The sequence below is a fragment of the Phascolarctos cinereus genome, unplaced genomic scaffold (assembly GCF_003287225.1).
Source record: "Phascolarctos cinereus isolate Bilbo 61053 unplaced genomic scaffold, phaCin_HiC Scaffold_726;HRSCAF=1367, whole genome shotgun sequence".
NCBI classification, from domain to species: Eukaryota; Metazoa; Chordata; class Mammalia; order Diprotodontia; family Phascolarctidae; genus Phascolarctos; species Phascolarctos cinereus.
The window spans coordinates 349,186,948-349,203,924 of NW_027556098.1; the positions used below are offsets into that span (position 1 = coordinate 349,186,948).

Sequence of the window (16,977 nt, forward strand, 5' to 3'; positions counted from 1 at the left end):
ATCTTCATGAATCTGCAAAGCATAAAATACAACCTGAGTGGTTTTAATTTGTATTTCTCTTACTATCAGTGACTTAGATTATGTTTTCATGTGGTCATCTATACTTTACAGTTCTTTTGAAAATTGTTCACTTCTATTGACCTGTTTATCTATTTGAGAATGGTTCTTGGGGTTAAATGTGTGTTAATTATCTAAGAATTCAGGATATCAAACATTTATTAGTGATATTTGATGAAATATTTTCTCCACCATTTCTTTTCCCTTCATCCTGGTAGGTAGATAGATAAAACATGTAAGGACTTAGTGCCAAGAATTGTGCAAGTTGTTAGAGATACAAATAAAAGCAAGCTAGTCACTTCCTTCAAGGATCTGACATTTTAATATGAGAAGACAACACATAAAGTAGAGACGGAAAGGGGGTGGGATTAGTACCTAATTTTTTAGGTGAAATGGCATGGCTGCGGGTATGTGGGAAGTGTTGTGGAGGCCTGGAACAGAACCAGATGAAGGAAAAGCTGCCCTATCAAAGTCGAGGGGAGTTCCAGGAGTACAATCCAATTTTTCAGAGGCTGGAAAAAGAGAGAGTAGAGGTGAACTATATGATCAATAATGCTTATTTTATATTTTATGATCTTTTCTCTCACTCACTTAAGATATTTCCCCCAGTCATAGTTGTGAAAGGTACCTCACTTTGCTCTCATCTAACTATTTTTTAGGGTGTAAATGTTTATATTTAGTTCAAATAATCCATTTTGAGCTTATTATGATATATAGTATGAGATTCTAAACTGAATTTCTACCATATTGCTTTCTAGTTTTCAGGGCTGGACTTATCAAAAAGGGAATCCCTCCCCTTGTAAATTATACTCTTGGGTTTCAGCGTAATGTTGTGTTCAAAGGTTTCTGTTCATTCTTTTTCTCATCTCTTTTCCTTATCTATCTACACTTCTATTTTAACCACAACCAAAAAGATTCGATGTCTACTGTTTTATATTAGAATTTGAGGTTTTGTAATACCCTTTATCTATACCTTTTTTCTATTATTTCCCTTGGGACCAAAACTTTTGATTATCCAAATGAATTTCGTTACTATTTTATTTGATTGTATAAAGCATTTTCTTGGTAACTTGATTGGCATAACACTAAACTTAAAAATCAAAGGAGTTTTCATTTTAATCTCTCTCCAATTTTTTATATCTCCCTTTATTTCTATAAAAAGTTGTATTTGTGGAAAGATATTAAGACAGAAATGAAGATGAGCACCATGACTTACAAATGAGTCCAAATGTGCCTGAATTTATACGGCAACAAAGTTAATTGAGCCAACACCTGATGAGGCAGAGGACCCATGGATTCCCAAGAGAGCATGGAACCATAGAAGGATGTTAATGGTTCAAGAGAGAAATAAGAATAATGAAAGAAGAATTTATAGTTTGCACAGCAGAAATAATTGGCAGCAAAAACCAAAACCAAAAATAAAAACAGAAACAACTTGAATCCAGTCATGAGTGTCTCCAAAATAATGAGGAAACAACTGGCTGGTGATACAAATATATAGAAAGGAAGGACAATTTGGAAGAAGGGAATAAAAAAGCATTAATGTTAAAGAACACATGATGTATATACAAGCAAAATATATTGATCTCAAAGACAGTGTGAGCAAATACAACTTAAGGTGTATAAGGTCTCAAGAAGATCACAAGTCAAAAAATCTGAACACCAAAATGCAAGAAATAATACAAGAAAAATACCCAGGTCAGAATACGGAAAACAAAGGGCCAATCCAAAAATCTATAGTTCACTTTCAGAAAAAACCTTAATCATGAAAACTCAAGGATGTAAAGTGGTTAAATTTTAACAACAGCAATGACAAAAAAAAAATTCTTCAAATGACCAAGATAAAGACATTGAAAAATAAAGGAAATGAAAAATGAATAACACCAGTCTATTCAGGACTTAAAAAAAATACAGAAAAGAATGTAAGAATGTGATCTAAAGAGCAAAAGAGTTCAGAATTCAACTGAAGGTGACATATCAGAGCCCCATTACCAATGAAAAAAATGGCAACTTTTTAATAAGAGAAGCACTGGAAGCATTCCTCCAAAAAGAAAAATGGGATGAGAAGAGATTAATTCAAGATCACACTGGTTGTTGTTTTGTTGTTGTTACTGTTGTTGAGTCATGCCTGACTCTTCATGGCCCCATTTGAGGTTTTCTTGGAAAATATACTGGAGTGGTTTGTCATTTCTTCCTCCAGCTCATTTTACAGATGAGGAAACTGAGGCAAATAGGGTTAAGTGACTTGTCCAGAGTCACACAACTAGTAAGCGTCTGAGGCCAGATTTCAATTCAGGAAGAAGATTCTTCCTGTCACCAGTCCCAGTGCTGTATTTGCTGTGCCATCTAGATGCCATGCAAAACTGGGATTCCATCCTAAGGCTCAATCTTACTTGGTCTCCATGTTTTTTAGCCAGGCCTTTATAGTACTCATCTCACCTATAGGTACTCTCTTCTTTCTGCGACACCAATATATCCAAAGGTGTTCTTACTCCAGTCCTGCCTCAGTTACTTCCCATAACTTGGCCCTATTTGGTCTGTGGAGCCTGACCTCATTCCTCTGTGATGAATTGCAAGTGGCAAATGACTAAGATTTTAACCTCAATATCCTTCCAGGCTTCTCATACCTCCAGAACTTGTAGGAGAAAGTACTGTATCTGCATTAAGCAATTTAATCTCCAAGACAGGAATGAGGAAGCTATGCAGCTTTGTCTCACCCAGTTCCTATACTTTCCTGCCCAATCCAACATTGAAAATGGACATGTAGTTCCGTCTACTTTTATACAAAAGCTCTTCTTTTGTTCTCGGCTCTGGAGCTATTACAAAGCCACTCCCATAACCCCTAAGACCTGCTTCACTACACCATATGCTTATCAAACAATGAGAACTATTTCTCTCTCCTTTGCTGTTAAACATGAATACATAGCATTTATATAGTACTTTAAGGTTTATAAAGCACTTTAAAAATATTATCTCACTTTATACTCACAAGCCTGGAAACTAGGTGATGTTACCCTCATTTTACAGATGAGGATCCTGAAGTAGGCATTAAGTGACTTGTCCACAGGGTCACAAGGCTATTGTCTGAGAACACATTTTATCTCAGGTCCTTCTGACTCCTGGTCTATCCACTGTGCCACCTAGCTGTCTCTAATGAAGCTACAAGGCAGGCTTTGCTAATGGCAACTTGTCTTTCCAAAAAAAAAAAAGTTTCACATGCATCTGCAAGATGACACATGGTAAGGGCTTATTCTAGCATGAAAACAGCTTCCTGCTGAGCCATCTCATAAGTGCAATAGACTCTAACATGTGAAGAACTGAACAGAAGATGCTGAGTGAATATTAACTTGTTTCCTCCACCTCCAGGGTGGGCTTCAGAGTCTGGAGCCTTGCTGAGGAGGCTGTAGGTGAATCTGAAATTCTGCCAGGAACAAGCATGAGCACTTTAGTCCTTTATGAACCCATGATCACCAATGCAAGGGAGAATATCTTAGAATCCAGCCAAGGACAGGAAGAGCTGGCTCCTATCACTAACAGCCATGGGGTGAGGCCTATTCTTCCTCCCTTCCCTTCTCCTTGCTTTGCTCCCTCAACTAGGAACACTCTTAAAGATTCTAAAGAAGAGAACTGGTGCCATAACGCCATCTACTCCCTTACCTTCCTGAGGGCTCCTAAAAGAGAAGGAGCAGCTGTAACACACACCAGAGATGGGATTTTTTCCCGTAGAAAAATGGAAAGCTGCTGGAGACAGATCTGGAAATTTGTATGACCCCACCCCTTCTGCCTCCCTTGAAGCTCCTTGTTCTCCTCCTCAATCTGCAGGACTTCAATACCCTGGACAGAATATCCTTTAATTAATCTCATTTGGATGAAGAAATCTGCGCACAGGTTTTATCCTTTTCTTTTCCTAGCATAGATGAAGATAACACAGCCTAACACTTTTACAGATCTCTGTTGCAAATCACAACTTAAATAGCACTAATTCAATAGCATGTCTTTAGTGGGGTTAATACAAAAGTGGTAGAAAAGAATAACACCTTAGTTTTCTATAAAAGCATGAGGAAAGGTAAAGTGCAGCAGTGCCTGGCATTTGACTCTTTGCTCTGAAAACTCTGTGTTGGGGCAGCTAGGTGATACAGTGGATAGAGCACCAGCCCTGAAGTCAGGAGTTCCTGAGTCCAAATCTGGCCTCAGACCAAACACTTGACACTTACTAGCTGTGTGACCCTGGGCAAGTCACTTAACCCCAATTACCTAAAAAAAGAAAGAGAGAGAGAGAGAGAGAGAGAGAGAGAGAGAGAGAGAGAGAGAGAGAGAGGGAGAGAGGGAGGGAGGGAGAAAGAGAGAGAAAGAGAGAGAGAGAGAGAGAGAGAGAGAGAGAGAGAGAGAGAGAGAGAGAGAGAAAGAAAGAAAGAATGAAAGAAAGAAAGAAAGAAAGAAAGAAAGAAAGAAAGAAAACTCTGTGTCCTCAAACAAAGAAAAGCCAGGATGATAATCTCTCCTGGCCACATGTCCAAAGCTGAAAGGTGAACACTGGGCTCCCTCTTAAGAAAGATCCACAGTTCAGTCTGTCTGCAAAGAACCTAGTAAAAGCTACAATACAAAAGAGATGAAGATACAAGGTAATTCTCTGTGCCCCAGGACAGTGCTTAAAGCAGAAAATTGCTTGGGTCATCCTACTGGTGGCAAACTTTTACTTTGGTTTCTTGGATATTAACTGGTGCCTGTGTTATAAAATCAACATTTTGAGTCATATATATGAGAATACAATTTTGGGAAATCAGGCATTACAAAAAATTATATTCTACATAATCTATTTGGGCTTCTCCCTCAACCCACTGAAAAAAAATTGTGACTTGATTTCCAGTGACATTCTGCATCTGAATTTACTCTCTAGCTCTCTTGCTTGTCTCTGTATTTACAAAGCCAAACAGGAAGTGCACCACCAAGACTGCAAAGCTGGCATCATGCCTGCTATACTCCATCAGACTTTTTTTGACATCTGTTATGGAAGAGTCAGGGCTCTCCACTTCTTCTTTGTCTGTGCTCAGCACATAGAATATGACAGCAAAAAACTCTTGGAAACTCAAGAGAATGAAGTTGGAGCAGTTTTCAGAGTCATTGTCTTTCTGAAAAATGTTCATATTTAAAAAGACAGACACTTCAGCGGCTTCTAAGTCATGCCTCCTCAGGTCCTCCTCCTCAAACTTCAGTTTCCTGCCCTAGATCCCCTCAACTGCTAAGCGACATAGACCTATCAAGTGCTGATAGAGAAAGTTGTTGTCAGGTGTGATTAAATTGGAAAAGTAACACATGTATAGGGCAGTGGTAATTTTCTTTTTTTTTGTATTAAACTGTTTTAATGGTCTCAAAATTCTGTGACAGATTTTTGGTCAAGTTGTTTTCATTTAAAAATTGCTGATTTTAAAAACTAATAACTTAAAACTGTCATGAAACAAATGGTCCACAAAACATTCCTTTCTTCCTGAAGCTTTTATGATGCATTGTAGTCATTAACTAGTCTTTTACTATTAAACTTAAATGTCCAATTGAGACAAACACTTCTGAGACTGTTCTTCCACCACTGATTAAGACTGGGGTGGCAGGTGTTGTACAAAATATTCATTTAGCCTTCTAGGCCTTCTGGGCAGATCTGGTGACCTCCCAGCTCCAGAAGCTGGCTCTTTTCTTGTCCATTGCCTTGATGACACCAACTGCAACAGTCTGCCTCATATCATGAATAACAAAACAACCCAGAGCAAAATAATTGGAGAAGCTCTCCACACACATGGGCTTGCCTGGAACCATGTCAGCAATGGCAGCATCACCAGATTTCAGGAGTTTAGGGCCATTTTCCAGCTTCTTACCAGAATGACAATCAATCTTCTCCTTCAGCTCAGCAAACTTTCAAGCAATGTGAGCAGTGTGACAATAGAGAACAGGTGCATAGCCAGCACTGATTTGGCATGGATGGTTCAGGATAATGACTTGTGCAGTGAAGCCAGCTGCTTCTATTGGTGGGTCATTCTTGCTATCAGAAGCCACATTGCCACAGTGGACATCTTTGACAGACATGTTCTTGACATTGAAACCAATGTTATCCCCTGGCAGAGCCTCACTCAAAGCTTCATGGTGCATTTCCACAGACTTTACTTCAGTTGTAACATTGACTGAAGCAAAGGTCACCACCATGCCTGGTTTTAGAACACCGGTTTCCACTCAGCAATAGGTACAATACCAACACCGACAATTTTGTAGACATCTTAGAGGGGTAGACAAAGGGATTTGTCAGTTGGATGAGTTGGTGGCAGGATGCTATCCAAAGCTTCAAGCGGTATAGTTTCATTAACATTGCCATCCTCACAAGTGACTTTCCATCCCTTGAACCAAGGCATATTAGAGCTTGGCTCCAGCATGTTGTCACCATTCTGACCTGAAATTGGCACAAAAGCTACTATGTCAGGGTTGTAGCCAATTTTCTTAATATAGGTACTGACTTCCTTGACAATTTCCTCATATCTCTTCTGGCTATAAGGAGGCTCAGTGGAATCCATTTTTTTACACCAACAATCAGTTGTTTTACAGTTAGTGTGTATGCTAGAAGAACATGCTCATAGTCCACCCATTCTTCGAGATACCAGCTTCAAATTCACCAACACCAGCAGCAACAATCAGGACAGCACAGTCAGCCTGAGAAGTGCCTTGTAATTACGTTCTTTTTTTTTTTTTAAGGCAATTACGGTTAAGTGACTTGCCCAGGGTCACACAGCTAGTGAGTGTCAAGTGTTTGGTCTGAGGCTGGATTTGAACTCAGGTCCTCTTGACGTCAGGGCCGAAGCTCTATCCACTGCACCCCTAGCTGCCCCCTGTAATAATGTTCTTGATAAAAGTCTCTGTGTCCTGGAGAATCAATAATGGTCACATAGTACTTGCTGCTCTCAAATTTCCACAGGGAGATATCAATAGCGATACCTTGCTAATGTTCCACCTTTAGCTTATCCAAGACACAGGCATACTTGAAGGGGCCCTTTCCCATCTCAGAAGCCTCCTTCTCAAACTTCTCAATGGTTCTCTTATCAATTCCACAAAATTTGTAGATGAGGTGGCCGATAGCAGTGGCCTGCCAGCGTCTATGTGTCCAGTGATGTCAATGTTAATGTGAGTCTTTTCCTAGTAATTTTTGTGGAAGTTAAGTTTAGCAATGGTTTTCACAACACCTGTGTTCTGGCAGCAAACCCTTTGCAAAAAAAGTGCAGTGGTAGTTTTCAAAGCCTGGACAGGTTCTTTTCCTTTCTCCATCTGTTGTTTAAGGGAAGTGCATCAGGAGAACAGAGCACATGGTGAAGAGTGTGCCCTTGTCCTCTACTAAACTAATGGCTTTTTCACCTAAATACTCATTTCTGAAAAATTTGCAGAAATACTCCTTCCTGTGCTCCACAGAGAAGCCCAGGACCTCTACATGACATGGATTCTCCAACATAGGGCTAAATTGCCTCAGAGCAGTGAGTCTTGTAGTGAGCAGCATGGATGCTTCAGGGAGCATGATTTTCCTTAGTAAACTGCTCAGCAGAACGGGCACTGGCCTCTGCTGCTTCCAATCGTTGCACAGATTATATCTATGCTCATTACAAGGGAATTTCAGTTCATCTAAACCATCAATGATGGATGGAAGTCTCCCTGGCTGGGACATGATCTCTATCATGGGAGCCTGTGTTCCAGGCCAATCATTGGCAATTAAATAAGCAAAACTGAGTTCTCCCTCTCCTAATGGGTTCAGTTCTCTGCAAATGAGATAGAAAACATAGTCAAACTTGTCCTGGTAGAGTTTTCCCTCTGCCCAACATCACCTTGCTGGCTAGGGTGGTCTTCCCAATACCACCAGCCCCCTCAGCACAATAGTTTGGGGTTGGACACCTGTCTTTTGATCAGGATCAAATAAAGCTGACACCTTTACATGCTGTCCTAGCTTCTCAATGACCTTAGCATGTTCCCATCCTTGGACTAGGAGCTCATGCTGCTTCTGCTCCTTGTAATGGTACTCTGGAAGCAGCAGCAGCTATGTGAATTGTAGATAAAAGAGTTCATATTCCCCAGGAGTAGAGTTCCTGTCCCTCATGAGCTGGAATTTCTCTCTCATTCACTCTCGGTACTTATTTCTTTCATCTAAAGTCAACAAATGTAACACAGAGATATTCAAGATCAAGTCTGCTGGGGTATTTTTGGGGAAAGCCCCTCAGATGATGGTTTGGCCATCATTGCTCCCAGAGCCCATATGGAGGTGAAGTGCTACCCTGTTTCTGCCTTCATGTCACTTCTTCTGGTGTCTAAGGTAAATCTTAAACCCCTGTCTATACCTCAACTTAACTGATTTTTCTGAAACACAGCCTTGACAACATCACATCCCTGATTATAAGCCTTCAATCTCTCTTTCTTATCCATAGGATAAAGTCCAAGCTCAGACTAGAATTCAAGGTCTTTCTACTTGTCTATATTTATTTCCTCCCTGCTTCCCAAAATACACAATAAGCTTCCTACCTGCCTGGTTCATGCTATGCTACCCAAGTCAACAATTCAACTCCAGAAAAAATTTGTTAAATGCCTATGATATGGAAAATACTCTGCTAAGAGCTAGGGATATGAAGAAAGACAAAAACAGTCTCTGTCCTCAAGAAGCTCACAATCTCATAAGGGAATCAAGATGCAAACAATTATCTTCAAACAAGACATGTACAGGATAAATGGGAGATAATCTTATCAGGAAAGCACTAACATAGGGGACCTTGGGAAAGGCTTCTTATACAAGGTAGGATTTTAGCTGAGATTTTAAGGAGGCCAAGGAAGCCTGGAGATGGCGATTAGGAGGAAGAAAATTCCAAGCATAAGAAACAGTCAGTGACTATGCAGTGAGCAATTGGAATGTCTTGTGCTCACCACAAGCTATCTCTTCTCCTCTATCAAAATCTTGTCAGTTCCTCAAGGCCCAAGACAAATCCCACCATCTTATGAGGTTTCTTCTGATCATCCCAGCTACATGTGATTTTTCAGCTTTTATAGACTTCCTTTTTTTTTTACACTCATTTGTATCTCCTCACTGACTCCCTTATATTTATTTTTACTCTTTGGAGGCAATGACTCTGTGCTATAATCACAGAATTAATAGAGTTGCAAAGTGTCCTGAGAGATTATCAAATCAAGTATTTGCTTGGAAGAGTCATTTATTCTCATCTCAATGAAATGCCTATGGTGTACAAAGCACTGTAGGAAGTTTCTATAACATCCCCAACAAAAGCTTGTCCAGGCTTTTTATAATGACCACCAGTGATGGGAACTCACCACATAACAATGCTGCTCCTCACTTTCTGGACAGCTCTAAATAGCTGGAAGTCCTTTCTTTCACTGAGCTGCAACCTGCCTTCCTGTACATTCTACTCCCTGGTCCTAGTTCTGTCTTCCAGAGTGACTTCATGCCTTTCTAGTCTACACTGTGAATTTCCTCCACCATGCCTCAGGAATCATTTCTTTCTGGAAGCTCTTCCAGCCAAGGAATTAACACAATGGAAGCACCCTCCACTTTCCAGGCCTTTTCCTCAGAATGAATAGCTCCTCTAAAAACTTGCATTGAAGGAAGGCACTCAGGCTAGCCACTTCTTCATTCCCCTCTAAGCTACATTCAGAATTTTCTCTGCCATGCACCAAGGCACATATCTCTCCCCAAACCCACCTTTTCAGTTTCTTTTCATGCGTCTTCTTCCCCTGTTAGATTATAAGCTCCTAGAGTGAGGAGACTCTTTCTACTTTCATTTGTTACTCTCAGCTTACACAGTGTCATGCAGCAAGCACATAGCAAGCACATAATAGATGCCTGTTGACTGACTGACACATGGTAAGTCTGAGCCCTTTCCCAAAGGGTTCAAATAGTCGACCTCCTCATGTAACATCCAAATCTGTATATCTAACTCTAGTCTTTCTCCTGAGCTCCAGTACATCACCAACTGCCTATTGCACAGTTCACATTGAATTTCCTGAATTTCTCTAGGAATCTCAAACCCAACAAATTCACAACTGAACTAATTATCTTTTCCCCAAACATCCTTCTTCCAACCTTCCCCATTCTGTTGAGTACACCATCATCCTTTTATCCATGTGGTTTTGCTACCCCTGTGTCATCCTCTACACTGTCTCTCACCCTACATGTTCAAGAAATTGCCAAGTCTTGTCAATTCTACTTCTTTAACATTTTGCACATTTGTCAGCTTCTCCCTACTCACATGACAATACTCTCATTCAGGTCCTATGTTAGGGTTGTTCAAACTTTAACTTCTATAATGCTTTCTTTCCATTAGTCTAGTCCCTAAAGTTCTACATACTCTTTTCTTATTATATATAGAAGGATATGATTTGCATTTTAGAACTGGGTAACTACAACAGCTATCCTTCCTCATTGTAAGGAATGTAAATAAATCAATATCACTTGCTGTACAATACATGCACATGCCTATGCACAGGTCCACCTACATTAATAATTGAAGCCTTTATTCCCCAATTAGGATTCTTGTGTTTTAGAAGTCTGTCTGCCTCCCACCCCCAACCCCATCCCACTGAATGAGAGTTAGCATTCATATATAGAATTTCAAGAGAAAAACAAAAGAAAAACAAAAGCCAAATAAGCCACAAACACATCTATAAGGCCTTTGCTCCAACATTTTAAGAGGATGATCCCATACTACTCTTCTGGCACTTGCCAAATAATTATCATGTATCCAGGAGGAGATAACTTTCCCTTGCTTTTTTTTTTTTACTCCTAAAATCAGCAGAGAAAATCTCTCTTTCTTTGCCTAAGAATAATCCCTTAGATAAAGCATCTACCTGCACCCAGGCTTCACAGAGATGACTGTACAACCTTGAGTGAGTTAGAAAAGTATTCCATTTCCACACTTTGATCTCCTTCAACCAATTACTGTGCTCAAAAAATTCCCAAAGCAGAGATCTGAAAGCAGAGGGAGCAGATAATCCCACAAATCACTATACTAACCCCAGAAAAGGAGGGAGAGTCTGTAAAACACAGAGCTCGGGCCCTTCTTGTATGAAGAGGAAAGTTTGTATGCTATCTTTGGAGCTTCCACAGCAATGTAATCTCAGGAAATGCCAAACCATCATCCCAATCTGGACACAGAGTTGGAGGCCTATAGCTTCCCATCTTTTCTCTAGATAACTGTAAGGAATATCCGTTAGCAAATCTCCTTTGAACACTGCCTCATGAATGTGTTTCCCTTTCCTCTCCCTATTTCACATACAGGGCTACAACATAATTGCTCATTTGGTCTGATCAGGTCATTCTTCCCATCAATAAATTCCAGCAGTTCTCTATTACCTCTGCCATCAATATAGTGTAGTTCTGACCATTTCACCTTATTACTAAATAAGGGCACTGGCAGTATTTTTCCATCTTGTCCTCTTAGAAGGGCATATTATCTGTTATAACCCACAAAACTTCACTTAACGGTTGGGGAATTGTTCCAGGTTCCTTTGACACATTCCATTAAATTTTATAGAAGGGGACTCATTTATAGATAATCTGAGGTCTGGGGTGACTGATGAAAAAAATGAACTGAGCCTTGTTTTGCCTACAGCCAATCCCATTACCTTCTATATACCTTCCCCTTCTTCATGCTTTTTCTTGCTTCTTGGAAATATTTTCAGTCTCAGCCCTTCTGTAGATATGAATAAATATGGAAATTAGCCTAAGAAGGACTCAGCAAAGTATTTAAAGCAATACTGAGGAATAACTTCAGTACCAGCTCTCTATGCAATATGGAAACCCCTAACTGCCTCCAGGTTGGACTAGGTTCATTTCCAACTCCAATAGCCAGTGAAATTTTGTAAAATACTCATCTCAAGGGCAACTAGGGGTCCATTGGTTATAATGCTGACCCTGAAGTCAGGAAGGCTCATCTTCCTGAGTTCAAATCCAGCGTTAGACCCTGTATGCTTAGGTTTCCCTATCTCTAAAATGAACTGGAGAAGGAAGTAGCAAACCATTCTAGTCTCTTTGCCAGAAAAACCCCAATGACGTTATAGAGTCAGACACCACGTAAAACAATAAAAAAACCAACCAACGCACCTCAAGGATGGTCAGAAGGCCAAACGACATATTTTTTAAATGCTTTGCAAACTTTAATGTACTATAGAATTGTCATTTATCATTATCAGTCAGTTATTTGCATCTTTTTCAAGATACAAAGTCCTGAGAAAAGTCATTAAATCACTAGCCTGTTTGTAATATATAAACATATACATATACATGCACATACATATACACACGTACATAGTATGCAAATGTACATATATGTGTGTATATATATATATGCATATATATATATATACACACATATAATTCCTTTATATTCAATGTTCTGCAGTCTACTGAACTACTGAAGAGGTAGATAAGATCACTGCTTTTTATAATTGAATAACAGAGTTGGTCTATGAACTCACCTTCTGCGAATAGTCTTCAGAACAACTCCAGTGTTGCCATGAACCCCCCTTTTTCCAGCTGGTAGAAGAGGTAAATTAGCCTTTAAAAAGAGTCTTATGATTATTTTATTCCTACAAATATATGTCTTATTCTAAATTATCTGCTACTAAATGATAAAGTCTCATCAATCTATTAATTTGCTTAATCTATTATCTATGTTAGTCTGGCTTAGCTGTTAGGGCTAGCTTTTCCTAAAGAAGTGAGCTTAATGTTATAATCAAACTAAAAATAAATCAAAGTAATCAATACTGAATTCCTTTTTACTACTCAGAACTCAGTATAGACTCCAGGGAATTGTCTTAAATTCAACAGCCTAATCATACTCTTCCTGGGACATATTCCTTATGTGAGATACAATACCTGATCAAAGACTGACTCATTCCATTTCATCTTCTCCTTTTCTCAACCATAGCTGAAATCTCCTCTATTAGCTCCATTCTCCCAGATCCACCATCTCTCCTTCTCCACAACTCTTTCCCTCAACTATAGTGCCTCCTGAATATTCTCTTGCCTCCAGAAAACTCTTCTCAAGGCCCAGATGCTCTTCCTAGGACAGTTATTGAAATTCACTCCTTCCATCTTGATTGTTAGAAGAAGAGAGAGGTGACCTTCCCTCCGGATTTCAGACCTATATCATATATCCCAATAGATTCCTCTTATCTTAGAGTCAAAAGTTATCAGTCAATCAACAAGTATTTATTAAGTACCTATCCGGTGGCTAGCAGTAGGCTTGTCAGCTGAGGATGCAAACAAAAATAAAATAGTTCCTGCTCTGAAGAAGCTTGCATTCTTTAGAGGTGAACTACCTATAAATGCAAAATTAATGCAGAGTAACTACAAGGTAATTTTGGTGTTGGAGAAGCCCCCAAACTGAGCACATCAGGAAAGGCCTCATGTAGGAGCTAAAGCAAAGTAAGATTTCTAAGAAGCATATGTGAAAATGGAGTGCATGGTCTATCTAGGAGCTGTGAATATGTCTCTAGCTACTTAAAGTTCATCTTTATTTCTTTAAGGGATCACTTTGCATATGAATCTATACAAATATTTTGTAGGTTTTGATAGCCTGATCTCCAAATATTTTATGAATTTTGTGATTATTTTTAATGGAATTTCCCCTTGCATTACGCTTTGGATTGTTTTATTAGTGTAGAGAAATGCTGTTGATTTTTATGGACTTATTTTTTAGGAAGCAACTTTGCCAGTTTGTTTTGATTAGTATGGTAAGTATAGATAAAGAAAGTCTTTAAAAAAATCACAAAATAGTATCTTCTAAATAATCTCTGTTATTGCCCTGTAAATTTTGTTCCCCCTCCTCAACTCCTTTTATTTCTATTGTGTCTCACTCTTAAAAATATCATTTTCTGTGGGTAGAGAGGATGATATTGACTCATGTTGAAATTTTCCCAAATATTTAGTGATGTGGTTTATTTCTGTCCCCAGTCTTTCTTCCCCATTTACTGTGAAATCTGGGTTGATGCCCTCCTACCTTCCTGGATGATCTCCAGTGCTCTAAACACCAAGAATGTCTGCAAATTATATTCATTGTACAGTCTTAATCTCCCATCACTGGACAACTCACAGCAAATAGGAAAGGAAGATAGAGGAGAGGAAGGGAGGAAAGGAAGAAAGGAAAGAATGAAGACTTTTTTTGTTTGTTTTTTTTTTCAATTTGGGGAAAATTTGTATTTCGAATTCAGGAAAGGAAAGAAGGAAGAAGGGAGGAAGGAAGGAAGGAAGGAAGGAAGGAAGGAAGGAAGGAAGGAAGGAAGGATGGAAGTACAGTAGAAGGAAGGAAGGAAGTTAGGAATGGAGGGAGAGAGTAGGGGAGAGGGTGGGACTTTGGGGGAACATAGAGGTGGGAGGGGGAAGCCCCAGCCTGCAGGCCGTCCCTACCCTGCAGTCCTTAGTCCTTGGCTTGCTCCCACAGTTCCCTCAGGCCCATCTTCTTCCAGATGCTCAGAGCCAGCTCCCAGGCCTCCTGCTTCCCAAGAGAAATGACCTGGATCTCGGTCGTTTCTGTTCTACCGGCCCAGCTCCTGGAGGATGCCCGGCCTAGAGGGGTGGTCCTTTAGGTACAGCTTGAATTCTTCTGCTCCTCCGGCGTCAGGTGCTCCAAGTGCCGAGTCAGCCAGCAGCCGACACCCTCGGCCATCGAGCCCCCTAGGCCCTTCCCCAGGCTCCGGCTCCCACCTGGTCCTCTGATGGCTTCAGTTTCCTCCTCCGTGTGGAGAGGCCTCGGGGCTCGCTTCGGGGTCTCCATGCCGTTCTCCCTGCGCCCTCTCCTTCAAAGATCAGCCTTTTTTCCACCGGTCTCCATCCCGTGCTCCCAGATCCCGAGCTTGCCAGAGACTGCTTGTAACAAGAGCAAAGAGAAAGGGAAAGTGAAGTGGTCCAGGGGCGGACAGCATACAGAGCTTGGCCACGCCCCTTGGAACTCGGAGCCAATGAGCAAGGGGCCCAGCCCGCGGGACTTTGGGTTTCCTCTGAGACCCAGGGCCAAATATGAAGAGGAGAAGCCTGATTGTGCTCAGAGCCGGGCTTTTTTTTTTTTTTAACTGTTAACTCTTAGTGGCCTGGATGACTCCCAGCCGATGGTCAGAGGAGCCGGGGACCCTGGGGATGGCACTGGGGGGGGGGGTGTGGAGACCGTATGACTCCCTTCCCTCATAACATTCCAGGCCAGATATTTTAATTTTCCCTTCTTCTAGCCTAGCCTGCTGTTTACATCTACTTAGTGACTTTGCATTGAAGGACCTGGGTTCAAATTCCACCTAGGACAGTTATTTGCCTTAAGCAAGTCACTTCACTTTGATAGAATTTAGTTTCCTCATCTGTAAAATGCAGGACACGAGCTGGACTAAATGGCCTCTGCCTTTTTACAAGTAATATGTGTGAAGCACTTAGCAAAATGTCTGCCACATTGGGGCAGGCAAGGGCTTCATAAATGTTTACTGAAAATACTAGCAAGGATATGACAGCAACATGTCACAAGAAGTTTACACTACAGCCTGGAAGGATTTAAACCAGGAATGCAGGGTTGGTTCAATGTCAGGAAAACTATCAGCATAATTGACATTATTAATAACAACAGAAGTCACATGATTATCTCAATAGATGCAGAAAAAGCCTTTGAAAAATACAAAATCCATATTAGTAACACTAGATATCATAGGAACATATGGAGCTTCCCTTATAATGATAAGTAATTCATCCATCTCTCAACTTCATGCATTTTCATGGGCTGTCTCCCAAGCCAGGAATTCTCTCCCTCCTTATCTCCACTTCCAGGCTACTCTGGCTTCTTTCAGGTCCCAGCTACAATTTTGATTTCTGTAAGAAGGATTTCCATATCCCCCTTAATGGTAGTGCTTTCCCTAGCTTAGCATCTCCATTTTCCCTTATATGTATCTTATTTGTACACAATTGTTTGCACATTATCTTCTCTCATCAGACTTTGAGTTCCTTAGGAGCAAGGACTAGAATTTTTTGTTTGTTTGTTTGTTTGTTTTTGTTTTGGCCTTTGTGCCCCAGCTGGTGTGGTGTAGGACAGAGCAGTGAGGAAAAACGGAGAAAGAAAAGACAGGCTAGGTGAGTCTTAGAGGTTAATGCTCAAAACTAGTTTACTTCAGGAGTTTTCTCATTATATTCTCATAGAAAAACAACTTTGTACTGTGAGAAATGATTTACAAGTTCTGTGAAATGCTCTTACTAACATACACAAACTAAGCAGCTAAAGATCATCTTTGTCTCTTGAGAAAGCAGTTACATTGCCTAAGTTCATATCTATTGTTTTCCTGTCCAGTTCTTGGTATTGTCTACCGCAAGTCAGCCACCTGGCTTCAAGGCTGGTCATGAGTAAGGACTTCAAATCAAGAAACAGTAACAAACAGGAAGTGGCGTAAAAGTCAAGGGAGAGTTTACCCTGAGGCAAGCCTCTGTATGTACTGACCCCTTAAGTCACTAAGGAGTTAGAGATTTTCCATAGGACCCTGCTCCTGACACCTTTGTATCCTCAATAGATGGCACATAGTAGGTGCTTACTTAATAAGTGATTGTTGCCCTGACTTGAGTGGACCTGGCCATAAATCTTTCCCTCAGGTCCTTAAGTTCATTCCAGGACAACCCCTGCCCCCATCTCCATGGAGAGATTGGGAAACTAGGGAAGGACTTCGAGAGTGGTTAACAGGGAGGGAGAAGATATGAATCTGGGAGGCAGAGGTGAGAAAAGGAATCCAGGGAGGAAAGGACAGATGTGGGAAAGGATGAAAAAGAGATAAGTGAGAATAGGTAAGGGGGCACGGAGAGAATAGGGGTCACAGGGGAAGAAATGAAAAAGGAAAGGGAAAAGATGGGACCTAAAAGAAGGGCCAAATGGAGGGCTCTGT

At 40.5% G+C, this 16,977-nt stretch overlaps 2 protein-coding genes and 2 pseudogenes across 2 annotated transcripts in view; all 4 read right to left on the reverse strand.

Annotated features, from left to right (window-relative positions):
* LOC110195029 (heterogeneous nuclear ribonucleoprotein H2-like) overlaps positions 1-14,575 on the reverse strand; it is an 82,158-nt gene extending 67,583 nt beyond the window's left edge. The window contains 1 exon segment of the mRNA XM_020967683.2: positions 14,486-14,575. The gene's annotated coding sequence lies outside the window, so the exon portion shown is untranslated.
* LOC144454389 (NACHT, LRR and PYD domains-containing protein 3-like) lies at positions 361-5,447 on the reverse strand (annotated as a pseudogene).
* On the reverse strand, positions 361-7,356 carry LOC110195028 (elongation factor 1-alpha 1 pseudogene; annotated as a pseudogene).
* On the reverse strand, positions 361-14,852 carry LOC144454390 (NACHT, LRR and PYD domains-containing protein 12-like). Its single transcript, XM_078146205.1, is given in 5 exon segments — positions 361-7,898; positions 7,900-7,939; positions 7,942-8,113; positions 14,499-14,658; positions 14,713-14,852. Coding segments are annotated over 5 exon segments (1,047 nt in total). The 3' UTR covers positions 361-7,363.
* Positions 14,853-16,977: the final 2,125 nt, after the last annotated feature.